Genomic DNA, 15438 nt, shown 5'->3' with positions numbered 1-15438 from the left:
CAACTTTTGGCTAGATTGGCTCTACCGCTTACAATAACAGTCTGTTACAGGAAGAGGCATGCCATTTCCAGGTGTGGACACTGTTTATTTCAGTCTCTACTATTCTACACATGATGACTGATATTCAATCGAAAATTATGAGACAGGGCTTCCCTGGTGACGCAGCGGTTGAGAGTCCGCCTGCCGATGCAGGGGACACAGGTTCGTGCCCCGGTCCGGAAAGATCCCACATGCCACGGAGTGGCTGGGCCCGTGAGCCATGGCCGCTGAGCCTGCGCATCCGGAGCCTGTGCTCCGCAATGGGAGAGGCCACAACACGGAGAGGCCACAACACTGAGAGGCCCACGTACCGCAAAAAAAAAAAAAGAGAAAATTATGAGACAGACAAAAAGGAAAAGAACCTATTGTCAGGAGACAAAGCAATCAACAGAATCAGATTCAAAGATAACCCATGGATCATGGAACTATCAGATGAGGACTTTAACTATAATTAAAATGTTAAAGAACCTAGGAGAAAAAGTGAACAATATAGATGGCAAACAATAAATAGATAATTTCAGCAGAGATTTGAAAAATGTAAAAAAAAAGTCAAATGTAAATATTAGAAATTTTTTAAAAAGATGAAGAAATTAATTTCTTTGATTAATCAATACAGCTGAGGAAAACAATTAGTAAATTTGAAGATAGGTCACAAAAATACCCCAAACTGAAACACAAAGAGGAAAAAGTCGTTTAAAATCAATGATCAGAATACCCAAGAATTTGGGGACAATACCAAATGGTCTAACATACGTGTAATCAGAATCTCAGAAGGAGAAGGGAGAGAGAACAGGGCAAGAGACATAATTAAAGATAATGGTAAGGAGTTAATGAAAGACACCAAACCCCAAATTCAAGAAAGTCCATCAGGACAGACAGAAAGAAATAGAGAGGAACAACAAACACTCCAAAACACATTATAGTCTAACTGTTGAAAAGCAAAGAGAAAGAGAAACTTCTAAAGGCATTCCAAAGTAAAAGACACATTACAGACAGAGAAACAAAGTTAAAATATACAGTAGACTTTTTGTCTGAAACTATGCAAGACAAAAGATAAGGGAGTGACATCTTCAAAGTATTAAAGAAAAGAAACTGTCAACCCATGCTTCCATACTCAGAAAAAAATCTGTCAAAAATACAGGCAAAATAAAGTTTTTTTCAGACAAGCAAAAGCTGAGAGAATGTGTTGCCAGCAGACTTGCACTATAATCCCTGCAAAAGGAAGTTCTTCAGGAAGAAAGAAGATGATACCAGACAGAAACTTAGATATATAAAAAAAATAAAAGCTCCAAAATGGTATAAATGAAGGTGTCAAATGCAAACCTTGCCGTGGCAAATCATATCCATTTTTGTTACATGAAAATATCTATATTAAATTATAATTTTCTGAAGAATATAACATGTTAGAAACTCCAAAGAACTGTACTTTTGATGGACACATTGGAAAAGATCCTCCAAAGGCACTCTGAGCAAGATGAATGGACAAATATGAGTTGCACAGTGACTTTCTGGAGAACTCTTAAACACTATCTTTACTGCTGAAGACTAAGCTATTTGGTGGGAGATTTCCAGGGGTTCCTACAAATTGCAATGACTTCTTACTGATCTCTTATCAACAAGCTGCTTGGGTGCTTCAGTCTGAAATCTTTTTTTTGTTGCTTTCCTAATAGATGTTCTCCTGGCTATTCCAGTGGTTGTATAAGAATCCAAAACTATTGAAACCTTTCTAATTTAAGTATAAAATTTACCTTTAAAATACACTTATGCCTTATTTAATGTAAACCAGACAGAAATGTTATGAATCTTAATCAGAATCCACTTGCATATATTCAACTAGAGAGAAAGACCACCAAAATTACTCTCTAGGACGTTCAGGCTCCTGTCTATCAGCTCTGGTGGCATGAAACACAGTATGGGTTCACCATATGCTTTCAGCCATTGGATTAACTGGACTCCATAACACTTCATGGCACTGGTTATAGGTAACTCCTTATTCTATTCTGGATATATATATATATATATATATTCATATAGTCAACAGAAGAATGTCTCCCACATAGAAATTAGTGAAGGAGATCCTCAGGATTAAAAAATCCTTCAAGATTTTTTAAAAGCCTGAAAATCAGTATACCTGATTCCCTAATAAGGCTGCATAGGCTAACAAAACATAAGAACTCTTTGGATTTGGCTGGCATAAAATCAATTCAGTGAGCTATCCTTGGTCATCTAAAGTTGATCAGAAATGCAAGTTAGCAGTAATATGTAATAGGTGAATATGGGGAAACAAATAGCTTTCCCTTAATTAGTTTAGTTTTTTGATGAACGAATGGAGACTACAACTGAGGCATTACATGAAGGAAAGTCTAAGTACCACCCTCCACGAAAATACATTACTAAAGAAAGGGGAATTGAAATATGTTGTAATTTATATAAACTAATCCCTAGGATTTGAAGAGAAACCTGAAGAGGTCAGGGCTGGAGAAACTGACAAGTTGGAAGAGCTGGACCTGAAGAGGGTGGCTGATAGTCCAATGCCAGCATCCAGTGGGGTGTAGGTACCTCAGGTTGACAGTGGTGAACGTCGGTATTAAAGCTGTTCTATGACAGTGAGTTTGTAATAGAATTCACAGCAGAACTAGTACATGCAATGATGGCAGTTAGGATGGATGGCAGCACGTCAAATGTTCAGGGGGTGAGACCCAAGTCCCAGCAGTGTCAGGACTCTGGCAAATGACCTGGTGTTCAAGACTGGCCCCAATTCCCAGGGAGAACTGGAAAGAAACCCACAGCTGAAACCCAGGTAAATGGAATAAAGCACACCATGCAGTGAGGGGTCAGGTGGCTGCCCTGTGGGCTCCTGAATGATGTTTCCTCTGTCACCACCAAGGAGACATGTGGTCAGGACCTAGCATCTGCCCTATGGCTCAGAGTGTCCAGGGAAGAATAGAAATTGATACTAATCTCTTCTTTTCCTGATTTCCACAACAATCTTAAGCCTTTAAATGAAATTATACTAAATATTGCAAACTCTACAAGTAAAATGGTATTATTCTTCCCCAGCAAAAATAAACAAGAAGACGACAAAGCATAAAACCTTTCAAGTGATTTTTAACAAAAACCATTTTTCATTTGTGGAACAAATGTTGGATATTATTTTCACTAAAATATTTTCAGTCCCAAATATACTGAAAGTACTTATTTATCATCAAACTACTTAGAGAAGAATAATACAGAAAGTCAATGCCACCTTTCAGTTGAATTTTAAATATGGTATTACTCAGATTTTTCAATTTTGGTCTCTGACAGCAGAATCTAAAGATGCATTCACTTTAGCGGCAAATGACAAATTTAATTTTAAAATAAAAAACAAGTAATTGTTGTGTATGATTTCAATTATCTCTACATTTTAAAGTTATTCCTATTCAGGAATTCCCTGGCGGTCCAGTGGTTAGGACTCAGTGCTTTCACTGCTGTGACCCTGGCAAGCTGCACGGCACAGCCAAAAAAAAAAAAAAAAAAGCTACTCCCATTAGGAAACAAAGATCCAGTACGATAAGGAAGATTCTTTTGTGTCAACATAATCTATCAAAATACAGTAAATATCCTTTGACAGTCCCTGAAGACCATACAACTGTACACGTGTCCGGGACTGTCCTAGCTCTGTATTACTCCACCACCCTGGGCTGCCAGGTCAGCAATGAGCAAAACGCTGGCTTTTTCACACAGCTCTGCAGAACAATGAACTACCTGCTTTATCAAGCCAAGCCCAGGGGAAAAATAGCGAAATAATGAAACAATGAACAGGTTATATGATTTTCTTCTCTGATGGAGTTTATTTTCAACTTCACAGGCAGCTCAGTCAAATAAAAGGGACGTACAGGAGAGGAATGGGAAAGATCTTTCTTTCACCCACCTTGCCTATAATACTCTACACCCATAATAATTCCATATCCCATAGTAATAATAATTTTTTAAAAATTACTAGCTTGGGGCTTCCCTGGTGGCGCAGTGGTTGAGAGTCCGCCTGCCGATGCAGGGGACGCGGGTTCATGCCCCGGTCTGGGAAGATCCCACGTGCCACGGGGCAGCTGGGCCCGTGAGCCATGGCCGCTGAGCCCGTGCGTCCGGAGCCTGTGCTCCGCAACGGGAGAAGCCACAACAGCGAGAGGCCCGAGTATGGCAAAAAAAAAAAAAAAAAAAAATTACTAGCTTGCAGGGTGACTATGGTCATACTTGGAAAACTATTGCAAAAGTACTTCACCTTGCAATTCTAGAATGTTTAAAGAAAAACGTTCTAGAGGTTTTAATAAGTTTTTTCTGATGTCCAAATTGCTTTGTATTGAATGAACTTTAAGAATGGGAATACGACTGACTTTGTCCCCTGTCCCATTTCCCACACGGAAGGGTCCTGATGCTTTCTGTGGATCTAAGCGCGTACCATATGTTCCGTCAGCGCAGACAGGTGACCCCATGGAAGCTCAGAGGTTTTCCAGGGAAGCATTTACTGGGTGCAGCCTTAATTAACTAATTACCCTGGAGCGGGGGCTGTGGGAGGGAAACCTGGGAATCCAAGTTAACCTTGCTTTGTGAAACCTCAGTATTTGAAATATTTTACAGCTATCAAAAAATAAACTTTACACAAAAACGCTGTCCAAATACAAATTTCATGTTGTGAAATCTTTCATAAACAGAAATCACACAGCAATGTTCCTATTGTGCTTTTCAGACTGAGGTTGAACACTCAGTTTATCACTGTGTGCGCCGCTGGGTGAAGCACGTGTGCTGTTCCCACCGAATGACACAGATTTCAAAAAATAAGTATGATTAATTAGATAAGGTAAATGACTGATGTAAAAAGTTCCTGCAGCAAGCTCTCCCTTTGGTCATTTACACGTGGTCAAGATGACAAAACCCTTTAAAGACAATTTTTAAGAAGTCCAACTACCTCAATATAATTAAATATTTAAAGGACAGAAACAGGAAAATGATAACCAGAGTGCATACAGAGAGAGCTAATCTACAATGAAGAATACACCACATGGGGAGGTGATGGAAGGGAGCACTCATTATAATAGGATCATTATTAACAAAAGTGTATATGAGAGTAATAACGGTGAGCTAGAAAAATATATTTCTCTTTAAAATCGAGTCAATTCCTATGAAAATGTAAACTCCAGCTTATGTCATCTCTCCCCTCCCCCAGTCCAATTTTTACTTATTGTTACACATTAACTTCCGAGTATCCCAGCTGACAAAATGTACTCTTAAGCTTCGGAAACATCTAGATAACAGTCATTACGGTCAGAAGGAGAGACTGTGACACTAGGAGAAAACCCTACTGAAATGACACCTTCTCAGAGACGCTGTCTGCCTTTGTCTCCCCTTCACGGTGTCTTTCCTGTAGGGGAGAACAGTGGTATTTCTGCCCCTTGTCGTTGGGACTTTGGAAGCTCAATTTTGATGGGTAAATTCGGGGCTTTGGAGTGTCTGCAATTCTAGGATTTAGTTAGGGCCCTGGGTTTGCTGTAGGGAAGGGGTTGCCCTGTCCCCGTCTCCAACCCCACTCTACAATGCCTCAGACCACAGACCCCTGGCACATACCCTGATTTCAAGGCAGCTGACAGAGGTTTATGGAACAGGACACTGCCTCGGCCACAGGCTCCCTAAGTCCCAGGCTTGGACTACAGCCCCTTGCCCAGTAAGGCGGGCCCCCCCCCCCCGCCCCAGGTCAGCAGGCAGTCCTGCATGCTCAGCCCGGGGGCGGGGGGTTGCTTTTTGTTTTCTTGCTTTGTTGTGGGCCTCCTCCCCCTGCCCCCCCAAATACTTCCCAGATCTGGATTCTAAAAATCTTACTTCTAGAACCCAGTCATTGGTCAGTCATGTACCGCATTCCCCAAATGTCCTTCTCCTCCTCAGGAAATTCTAGTTGTTGATACTTCCTAACTCTCTGCAAAGTGGAAGCGCTCTTAGAGGAGAATGCTTTTTCTCAAGTCCTGGGGTTTGCTTCCAAGTGGAGTGACTGCCACCAGTATTAACACCCCGGCCTCCCTCTACCTGCTGCTCCACTTCCCTCTTTCTCCTCCGAAAGGAGAGAAAGTGGTGGGTTCGAGTGGTGAGCCATCTGCCTGGTGAGTGAGCGAGAGAGGGCTACGCCTTTTCCTGCCCCCATTTGGAGCAAGGATGACACAGCGAGCATGATTCTGCTCTGTCCTCCTGCCCTGAGTGTTGGAGAGGTAGATTCCGCCCCCTGGGGGAGAAGGAGGAAGAACACGGGGACACATAGAAACAAGACAAAAGAGTCTGGGAAACCAAAAGATGCTAGTGGACAGACTCTTTCCAGGAAGTGCTGTACCTTGGCCATGTGTCACCCATCAGCCTCTAAGCTTTCTAAACATCAACGTGGAAAAGGAGCTTTGACCGGTTGCACGATTCACAGGGCCCACAAGACAGATCGATTGTTCAGAGAAATGTGACTATTCCCATAACTAAGCTCAGAAGAAAGTTCGCCCCAGGATCATTTTAAACGGAGGTATTGGTTAAAGCAGTGAGCAGTGTCTCTGCACAGTCCACACAATAAGCCAACACTGAGATGAACATCACAGACCTACTTCTTGATGTGCCCTTTAATATAGACCAATGGCACTGCCGTAGGCCCAGTAGAAGCAATTCTGATTATCTGGGGGTAAGGAAATTACTAGCATATAATTCACGGATGTATGTCTCTGATAGTATGAGCTAGTCCATGGTTGATTTAGAATAGTCCATGAGCAGGGCTTCCCTGGTGGTGCAGTGGTTAAGAATCTGCGTACCAATGCACGGGACATGGGGTTGAGCCCTGGTCCGGGAAGATCCCACATGCTGCGGAGCAACTAAGCCCATGCGCCACAACTACTGAGCCTGCACTCTAGGGCCCATGTGCTACAACTACTGAAGCCCATGTGCCACAACTACTGAAGCCCGCACACCACAACTACTGAAGCCCGTGCGCCTAGAGCCCGTGCTCCACAACAAGAGAAGCCACCACAATGAGAAGTCCGCGCACCGCAACGAAGAGTAGCCCGTGCTCGCCCCAACTAGAAGAAGTTGGCGTGCAGCAATGAAGACCCAACACGGCCAAAAATAAATAAACAAATAAATAAATTAAAAAAAAAAAAAAGAATAGTCCATGAGCAAATGGACTTTCCAACTGCACATCTTTCAGGGAGTCTCCAGGAAGCCTCTGATAGATACTGGGTAGTCATGAGTTACAGATTACATACCCTAGAAAGCGCTTGGAATGTGGCTTCTCTGTGTTGCTAATTTAATAGAGATCCACGAAGCCATGGTGACTAAGCCAAATAAAACACCACACTCAGGACAAGGGTGGCATCCTCCTGGGTAAGGTAAGGGGCCTGATGAGGACGCATCGGTGAGGGGAAGAGCAGCCAGAGCCCCCTGCCCAGATGCACGCAGAGGGAGTGGGGGAATCGGGTGTCTGAGACTGTTTGCAGGTGAAGGTGTCCCAGGGTGTGGTCCTCTGAGTGAGCCTTACCGTAGGCTGCTCTTCCTTTGAAGCCTTCTTTGGACTCTTGACTCTTTTGGCCTTAGAAAGCAATGAAACGGTGGAGGAAGAACGTGGCCTTGGAGCGCCTGCACTCCCAGGCTGTGAGGGCCACGGGGACAAGGTGGTTTCTTTCTCCTTGATGGCTCTGAGGCTCTGGCACAGAAAAAGAGCCAGCTCTGTTATTCTCACTATACATGCTTCCGATTCACCTCCCTCTCTTTTCCTCTCTTGTCCTCCTCTCCTGAGCTAGAATCGCAGTCCCGAAGGGCCTGGATCTACTCTTGCTCCCTGTCCCACCATCCCCGGTCCCCCAGCACCCCCAGCTCCTGCCTGATTTCATTTGCAGGTGAGGCCCGATTTTCCATTCTTCCCACTGATGCTCGTGTGCTAAGAAAAACATACCAAGAGATTAGTGTTTTCTGGAAGCACCTGGAAAGGTGGGGTCTTGGTGGAGTGGGGTGAGGTCGTAGCTTGAGGTGGGTGTCGTATTTGTACAGAGGTGGAGGTAGGCATCGGGGGCCGCAGGCAGGAGCGACGGGACAGGAGTCTGAAGGGCCAGGGCATTGAGCCCGGGGGTCGGGATGCCAGTGACACCTTCCACTCACTCCCTCCTCACTGCTCTCACCCACCAGTCCCTCGTCTCCCATGCACACGTCTTGCCTCACTTTTAAGTGTTTTCTCCTTCAAACTTGGATGTGGGAAAGTGAAAAGCCTCGGGATGGTGTGTATAGGTTCTTCAACCCAGATGCCCAAATAAGAAATGAACAGAGTAAGAGAAAAAAAAATAGAACTTAAATGCAAACCTTGGCGACTATAGTGTCAAACTTTCTTCTCATTTCAAGGTCCTCTTTCTGTTTATTAACCTGTGAAATTAAAGACCCATGTCATTTGTTATCATTTGCAAAGATTAAGAAAGAGAATTTTTGGTAAACTTCCCTTAAGCAATGAAAGAGTGGCATTTTAAACCATTTCACTGCCCAAACTATTATAGGAATATAAATTATAATACTGAATGTAAATTAGAAGAGAAAATAAATCTGCACCCAGAAAAAAAGTACTTTATAATATAGATTATAGGAAAACATGCAATTGTTTGCTTATGTGTATTTATTTTATTAACATTATTGTGTACCAGGCACTGTACTAGACTCTTAGAATAAATAATACATAAACCTTGCCATCAAGCATTTAGGTTCTAGCAGAAAATGGGTTTCTAAAATGCTCCAATTAGGGAATTCCCTGGGGGTCTAGTGGTTAGGACTCTGAGCTTCCACTGTGGGGGGCAGGGGGCAGGTTCAATCCCTTGTAGGGGAACTAAGATTCCCACAAGCCATGAGGCTGGGAAAAAAAATTAATTAAATGCTTCAATTAAAAAAATTTTTTAATATATACCAAAAAAGGAAACAGTGCAAATGTTAGTTAGAAATAATAAAAATATGACCATCCGACTTGAGGAAGAGAACAATAGCTACAGTGTTGAATCTCCCTGTGTAATTGTAAGTGTCCCATGACCACCACCCTCCCAACCAGGTAACCACTATTCTGAATTTTGTGCTCGGGATTCCCTTTTATTTTCTTGATAATTTTTTGTCGCTTTTATAGACTTATCTTTTTACCCCATTGGTATCCTTAAACAATATACAAATTTAGTTTTGCTTATTTTTAAACCTTGTTTAAAAATCATAATGTATGTGTTCTTCCTCAACTTGTTTGTTCCATAGTTTCGGAGATTAACCCATGTTGATACTGGAAGCGGTTCATTCATATTGGCTGCTGTATAGTATTCAAGTGTATGAATAGAGCATAATTTATTAATCCATTTGCTGTCAATGAACATTTGGGAAATTCTTACTTTTTTCTTTTATACATAATATGGCTTTGAATATTCCTGTACCTGTTCTCCCAGGCACATGTGCTAGGGATCTTCTGTGTGACGTTATATGCCTAGGAGCGGAACTCTGGGACAGATGTTAAGAGAATGATCAGCTTCAGAAGATAACCCAAATTTGTTTTCCAAAGTTTTTGTAACCATATACATAGTCCCCAGCAGTTTATGAGAATTCTCTACTCCACATTCTCACCAACACTTGGTACTGTTATATTATTAATGAAATCAAGCACATTTTCAATCAATGTTCATTGGCCATTGAGTTTCCTCCTTTGTGAAGGGCCTGTTAAAAACTTTTGCCCATTTTTCTATTGGGTGGTTCTTTTCTTATTGATTTGAAGGAGTTATTCACGTATTCCTGAAAACAGCTTTGTGAATACATAAATGGTGCGAATATCTTTACCAAATCGGTGGCTAGATTTTAAACTTTCTTTGAGGGGGTCTTCTGATGAAAAGGGGCCCTTAATTTTTGTGGGGTTGAAATTTTTAACTTTCCTTTTATGCTTTATTTTGTGTCTTGTTTAGGCAATAATTTCTACTTGCAGCTCATATGATTTGTAAAATTTTAAAAGACTGTTTTCCCTTTATATTTGAATACTTAATCCATATAAAATGGATATGTATCATGTGAGGTAAGGAGCCAGTTTCATTTTATGCAATTGTTGAATCAACTGTCAAGCATCTTTAGTGAAAATTTCACCCTATTTACATTGATCTGTGATACTGATAATATTATTGAGTATTTATGTATGTCTGGTTCTGCTCCTGGGTTCTCTATTTTCTCCCAATGGTCTATCCCTGGCCTAGTACCATGGTGTCCTAATTACCTTAAATTTGTATTAATAGCTTACAGGAGAAATCGCTCCCTACTCCATCATGTCATTATTTCACTTTGTTTCCTAGCTATTCTTGACTCTTGTTGTTCCATATTAATTTTAAAATAAGCTTGTCAATTCCACGAAAAACCTTGTAGTAATTTTGGTTGGAATTTTATTGAATATAGAGATCAGTTTGGTGAGAACTATTATCTCTAAGATAATCTAGTTTGCCTATGGTGACTAAGTTATAGCTCTCCATTTATTTAGTTTTTGTAATCCTCTTAAGTTTTTTTTAAAGTCTTTATTGAATTTGTTAATATTGCTTCTGTTTTATGTTTTGGTTTTTTGGCCGCGAGGCATGTGGGATCTTAGGTGCCCAGCCAGGGATCAAACCTGCACCCCTTGCATTGGAAGGCAAAGTCTTAACCACTGGACTGCCAGGGAAGTCCCAATAGGTTTTATAATTATTTTCCATGGAGATTTTTACAAATTTTTATGAGATTTATTTATGAGCCCTTTATAAACTTTGCTATTTAATTATAATTTTTTATAAATTATAATTTCTCCTAATTTTTGATTGAGAAATCCAATTGATTTTAGAATGTTGATCTTATATCCAGCAATCTTGTTAATTTAAATAATTTGTCTTTAGTGTTTTGGGAGATTGGCTAAGTGAACAATTGCTTCCTCTTTGAATAATAACAGTCTTGTTTTCCATTCTACTCCTCACACCTCTTGCTGTCTTTTTTCTTATTCTACTACACTGGCCAGAATTTCCAAAATAACTAAAAAAAATGGTATTAGGCAACCTTACCTTGTACTGATTTTAAAGAGAATGCTTCCTGTGTTTCACCAAGAAGTCTGTTTGCTGTAGGTTTTACTCTTTAGCAAGGTAAAGAACTTCCTCCTACTTCTCATGGGACAGCGGTGTGTATGGGCACATCTGTGTGTGCGTAAGATTGGATGTTATTTTTTCTCAAAGAATTTGCATGCATCAACTCAGAATATCATATACTTTTTCTCCGGTAATCTGATTGTGTGGGGAATTACATTAATAGCTTTTGCCCAATCCTTTTAAAACTTTATGCATTCTTTTGAATTTTGCAGCTTGAGCCTAATATTGTTTATGAGATTCATCCATATTGTTATATGTCACTGTAAGTTATTCCACAACTAATTTAATTTACTCTATTTTAGATGGACATTTGAATTGTTTCCAATTTGGGGCTATTACCAACAATGCTGCCCTGACATTCTTGAAAATGTCTCTCTTTTGTGAGTCATTCTAAGGTATCCTCATCTTAAACATTAGTAGAAAATTTGCCAAACAATTGTCAAAATTAGTTCTACTACCTTTTGAAAGTTATGAAAGTGCTCATTGCTTCACAACTTTGCCAACACTTAGTACTGTAAGCCTTTTATTTTTGTTTTTAAACAATCAATCTGGTGTGAGTAATACTATTTCTTCATGGGTTTACTCTGTTTCACTTATTGTTAATGAGGTTGGATATATTTTTGTAGGTTCCTCATCTGAATTCCCACTTTTCAACTCTTTGCCTATGTTTCTAGTCGATAGTATGTCTTTTATTAAATTGATTTTAGGGCATATTTATATTTTGGGGGTACTCATACCTTGTCAACTCTATGACTTGTGAAATCATCACTACAGTCAAGATAATGAACATCCCCACGACTCCCAAAAGTTTCCTTATGCCTCTTTGTAAGCCAATCCTGCCTCATCACCAGGCAACCATTGATCTGCTTTCTGTCACTATACATTAGTTTGCATTTACGAGAATTTAAAGTAAGTTGAACCGTACAAAGGTATTCTTTATTTTGCCTGGCTCCTTTCACTCAACATAATATTTCTGAGATTCATCCTTGTTGCTGTGTATAAGAATGATCCATTTCTTTTTATCTCTGAGTAGTATTCCACTGGGTAGATAAGGTACAACTTATTTACCCATTCACCTATTAATAGACATCAGGGTTATTTCTCCTACGAACATTTACATACAAGTCTTTGTGTGAATATACATTTTTACTTATCTCAGATAAATACTTAGGAGTGGAATAGCCAGATCACATGATAAGTATAGATATAAATTTTAAAAAGTATTTAAATTTAAATATTTTCTAAAGTGGTTGGATATTTTACATTCTCACCAGCAGTAAATGAGAGTTCTAGGTGTTCCTCACTTTTGACAACACTTGATGTGGTCAGATTTTGACATTTTAGTCATTTTAGTGAGTACAGAGTGAGTGATAGTATCTCACTGAATTTGTATTTCCCTAAGGATTAATGATGCTGAGCATCTGTTCATGTCATAGTTCGCCAGCCATACGTCTTCTTTAGTGATGTGTCTGTTCAGATTGTTTGCCCATTTAAAAAATTGGGCTGTTGACAGTGTTATTGAATTGTAAGACCACTTTATGTATTCTAGATGCAAATCTTTTGTTAGGTATGTTTTGCAAATATTTTTTTTCCAACTCTGTAGCTTGCCTCTTCAGTTTTCTTTTAACATTCTGAAGAGCAAAAGTTTTTAATTTTGATGAAATGCAGTCTACACTATTTAAAGAAATCTCTGCCAAACCTGATGTCACTAAAATCCTTTCTTGTGCCTTATTCTATTAATTTGTGGGTTTAGCGATTACATTTAGATTTATGAGTCATCTCAAGTAAATTTTTATATGAGGTATGAGGCAAGGGTTGAGGATCATTTTTTGCCTATAGCTATCCAATTATTCCAGCATCACTTGTTGAAAGGATCATCCTTTCCTGCTTGAACTGCCTTGGCACCTTTGTCAGAAATCAGTTCATCATATATGACCCAAAGGGTCTACTTCTTGGCTTTCTATTCTATTCCATCAATCTATATGTTTATCCATATGCCAATATCACTTTATCTTGACTACTGTGCTTTTAAAGTAAGTGCTGAATTCACGTTGTGTGAGTGCTTTCTCCAGCTTGTTCTTTTTCAAAATTGTTTTAACTATTCAAGGTCCATGAATTTCCATATACATTGTAGAGGAGTTTGTTGATTAAAAAAAAAAAAGCCTGCTGGGATTTTGATTGGGATTGTGTTGTATCTATAAATCAATTTAAAGATAACTGACAGATTAATAACATGCATCTTCTGAACCACGAACACGGTATGTTTCTCCATCTAGTTAAGTCTTCGGTTTCTCTCAGCAGTGTTTTGTATGGTTTTGTACATATTCTGTCAAATTTATCCATAACCATTTCATATTTTTATGTTATCGCAACTGGAGTTTTTTAAAATTTCAATTTTTGATTGTTCATTGTTAGTTCATAGAAATGCATTATTTTGATCTTTGTAACCTTGCTAAATTCACTTATTAATTCTAGTAGTTTTTTTCAGATTCCTTAGAATTTCCTATATAAATGATCCTACATAAAAACAGTTCTACTTTTTCCTTTCTAATCTGGATGCCATTTATTTCTTTTTCTTACATATTATACTCGCTAGGACCTAAAAAACAATGTCTAGTGGAAGTGATAAGAATAGAGAGTCTTGTCGCATTTTCTGATCTTAGACTTAAAACATTTAGGCTTTCACTATCAAATGTACTAACGGTTATGTTTTGTAGGTGCCCATTACAAGCTTTAGAAGGTTTCCTTCTATTCCCAGTTTGCTGAGAGTTTTTATCATAAATGTATATTGGACTTGCTCAAGTGCTTTTTCTACATCTATCTGCCCCCTGGCTCCAACGTTTTACATTTTTCCCACATGCAAAATACATTCATCCTCATCCAAGGCCTCAAAAAATCTCATTCTATAACGGCATCTGCTTAAAGTCAGGATCTCATTACTTAAATCAGGTCTAGGTGCAGTTGAGGCTCCTTGAATAAGTCTATCTTGATTGGAAGACCCAGGAACTAAAGAGACAAGTTATCTGACCCCACAGCCAACATACCATGGTGGGACATAGGATAACCACTAAAGACCCCCCCCTTGGATCATGGATTTATCTATTCCCACTGGAAATGTGTGATGGTTCCTAGGCAGAGAAATTCAGACATGTATTTTATTAGAGTAAATGTCTGGGTTACCAAAATATCAGTTTTCTAGCTGAATGGCCAAATGCTGGCATGTTACATGTAATAGAACTGGACAGACTTGAAGCATGGCTCAGAGGGAACTCAGGCAACAAGGAAACCAGTAATGGGATCAAAGCCCACTGCAAAGATAACTCAGTGCTGTGCCCTCAGAATGAGAGGCTAGAACAACCTTTGTAACTCCTTTCTATCTCAAGTCTGGATTGTTCCTAGAAATAAGGTGCACTGGGATGAAGTAGATAGAAAATTAGTTAAGGGTAAGAGTTCAATTATGGTAGTTTTCTGATAAGGACCCTCTTTTTTGTTAGCTTCACGATCAATGAAAGTTCAGGTTACAAAATCTACATATAAAAACCAGTAGCATTTCTATACACTAACAATGAATTATCTGTGAGAGTAAAAAGAAAATGATCCCATTTACAATATCACTAAAAGCAATAAAATATTTAGGGATAAATGTAACCAGGGGGGTGAATAATCTCTACACTGAAAACTACAAGACACTGATGAAAGAAATCAAAGAACATACAAGTAAATGGAAAGAAACTTCATGTTCATGGATTGGGAGAATTAATATTGTTAAAATGTCCATACTACTCAAAGCCATCTATAGCGTCAATATAATCCCTATCAAGATTCCAGCGGCACTTTTTACAGAAGTAGAAAAAACAATCCTAAAAATTATATGGAGCCACAAAGTCCCCAAAATACCAAAGCAATCCTGAGAAAGAAAAATAAGCTGGAGGAATCATACTTCCTGATTTCAAACTATGTTATAAACCTATAGAGTCAAAACAGTATGGTACTAGCATTAAAAACAGACCAATGGAACAGAATCAAGAATATGGTCAACTAATATTTGAAATGGCAGCCAAGAATACTCAATGGAGAAAAGATAGTCTCTTCAATAAATGGTGCTGGGAAAATTGAACAGTCACATATAAAAGAATGAAACTAGACCCCTATCTTACACCACTCATAAAATTAACCCAGAATGGATGAGGGACTTAAATGCAAGACAGGAAACCATAAAACTAGACGAAAACATAGGGAAAAGCTTCTTGACATG

General features: G+C 39.3%; 1 protein-coding gene across 1 annotated transcript in view; it reads right to left on the bottom strand.

The window, feature by feature from the left end:
• Nucleotides 1–15438, bottom strand: part of LOC309802829 (uncharacterized protein C10orf67, mitochondrial) — a gene marked incomplete at its 5' end in the record, with an annotated part of 117096 nt that overhangs the window by 36793 nt on the left and 64865 nt on the right. The window contains 2 exons of the mRNA XM_082618719.1: nt 7571–7735; nt 8386–8445. Of these exons, the coding sequence (XP_082474845.1) occupies nt 7571–7735; nt 8386–8445 (225 nt within the window). The remainder of the gene's footprint in view (nt 1–7570; nt 7736–8385; nt 8446–15438) is intronic.

This window comes from Mesoplodon mirus (genome assembly GCF_964341445.2).
Source record: "Mesoplodon mirus genome assembly, chromosome: 4".
Classification (NCBI taxonomy): Eukaryota; Metazoa; Chordata; class Mammalia; order Artiodactyla; family Ziphiidae; genus Mesoplodon; species Mesoplodon mirus.
Note: the sequence above shows the minus strand (reverse complement) of the source record. Positions and strands in the feature narration are given on the sequence as shown.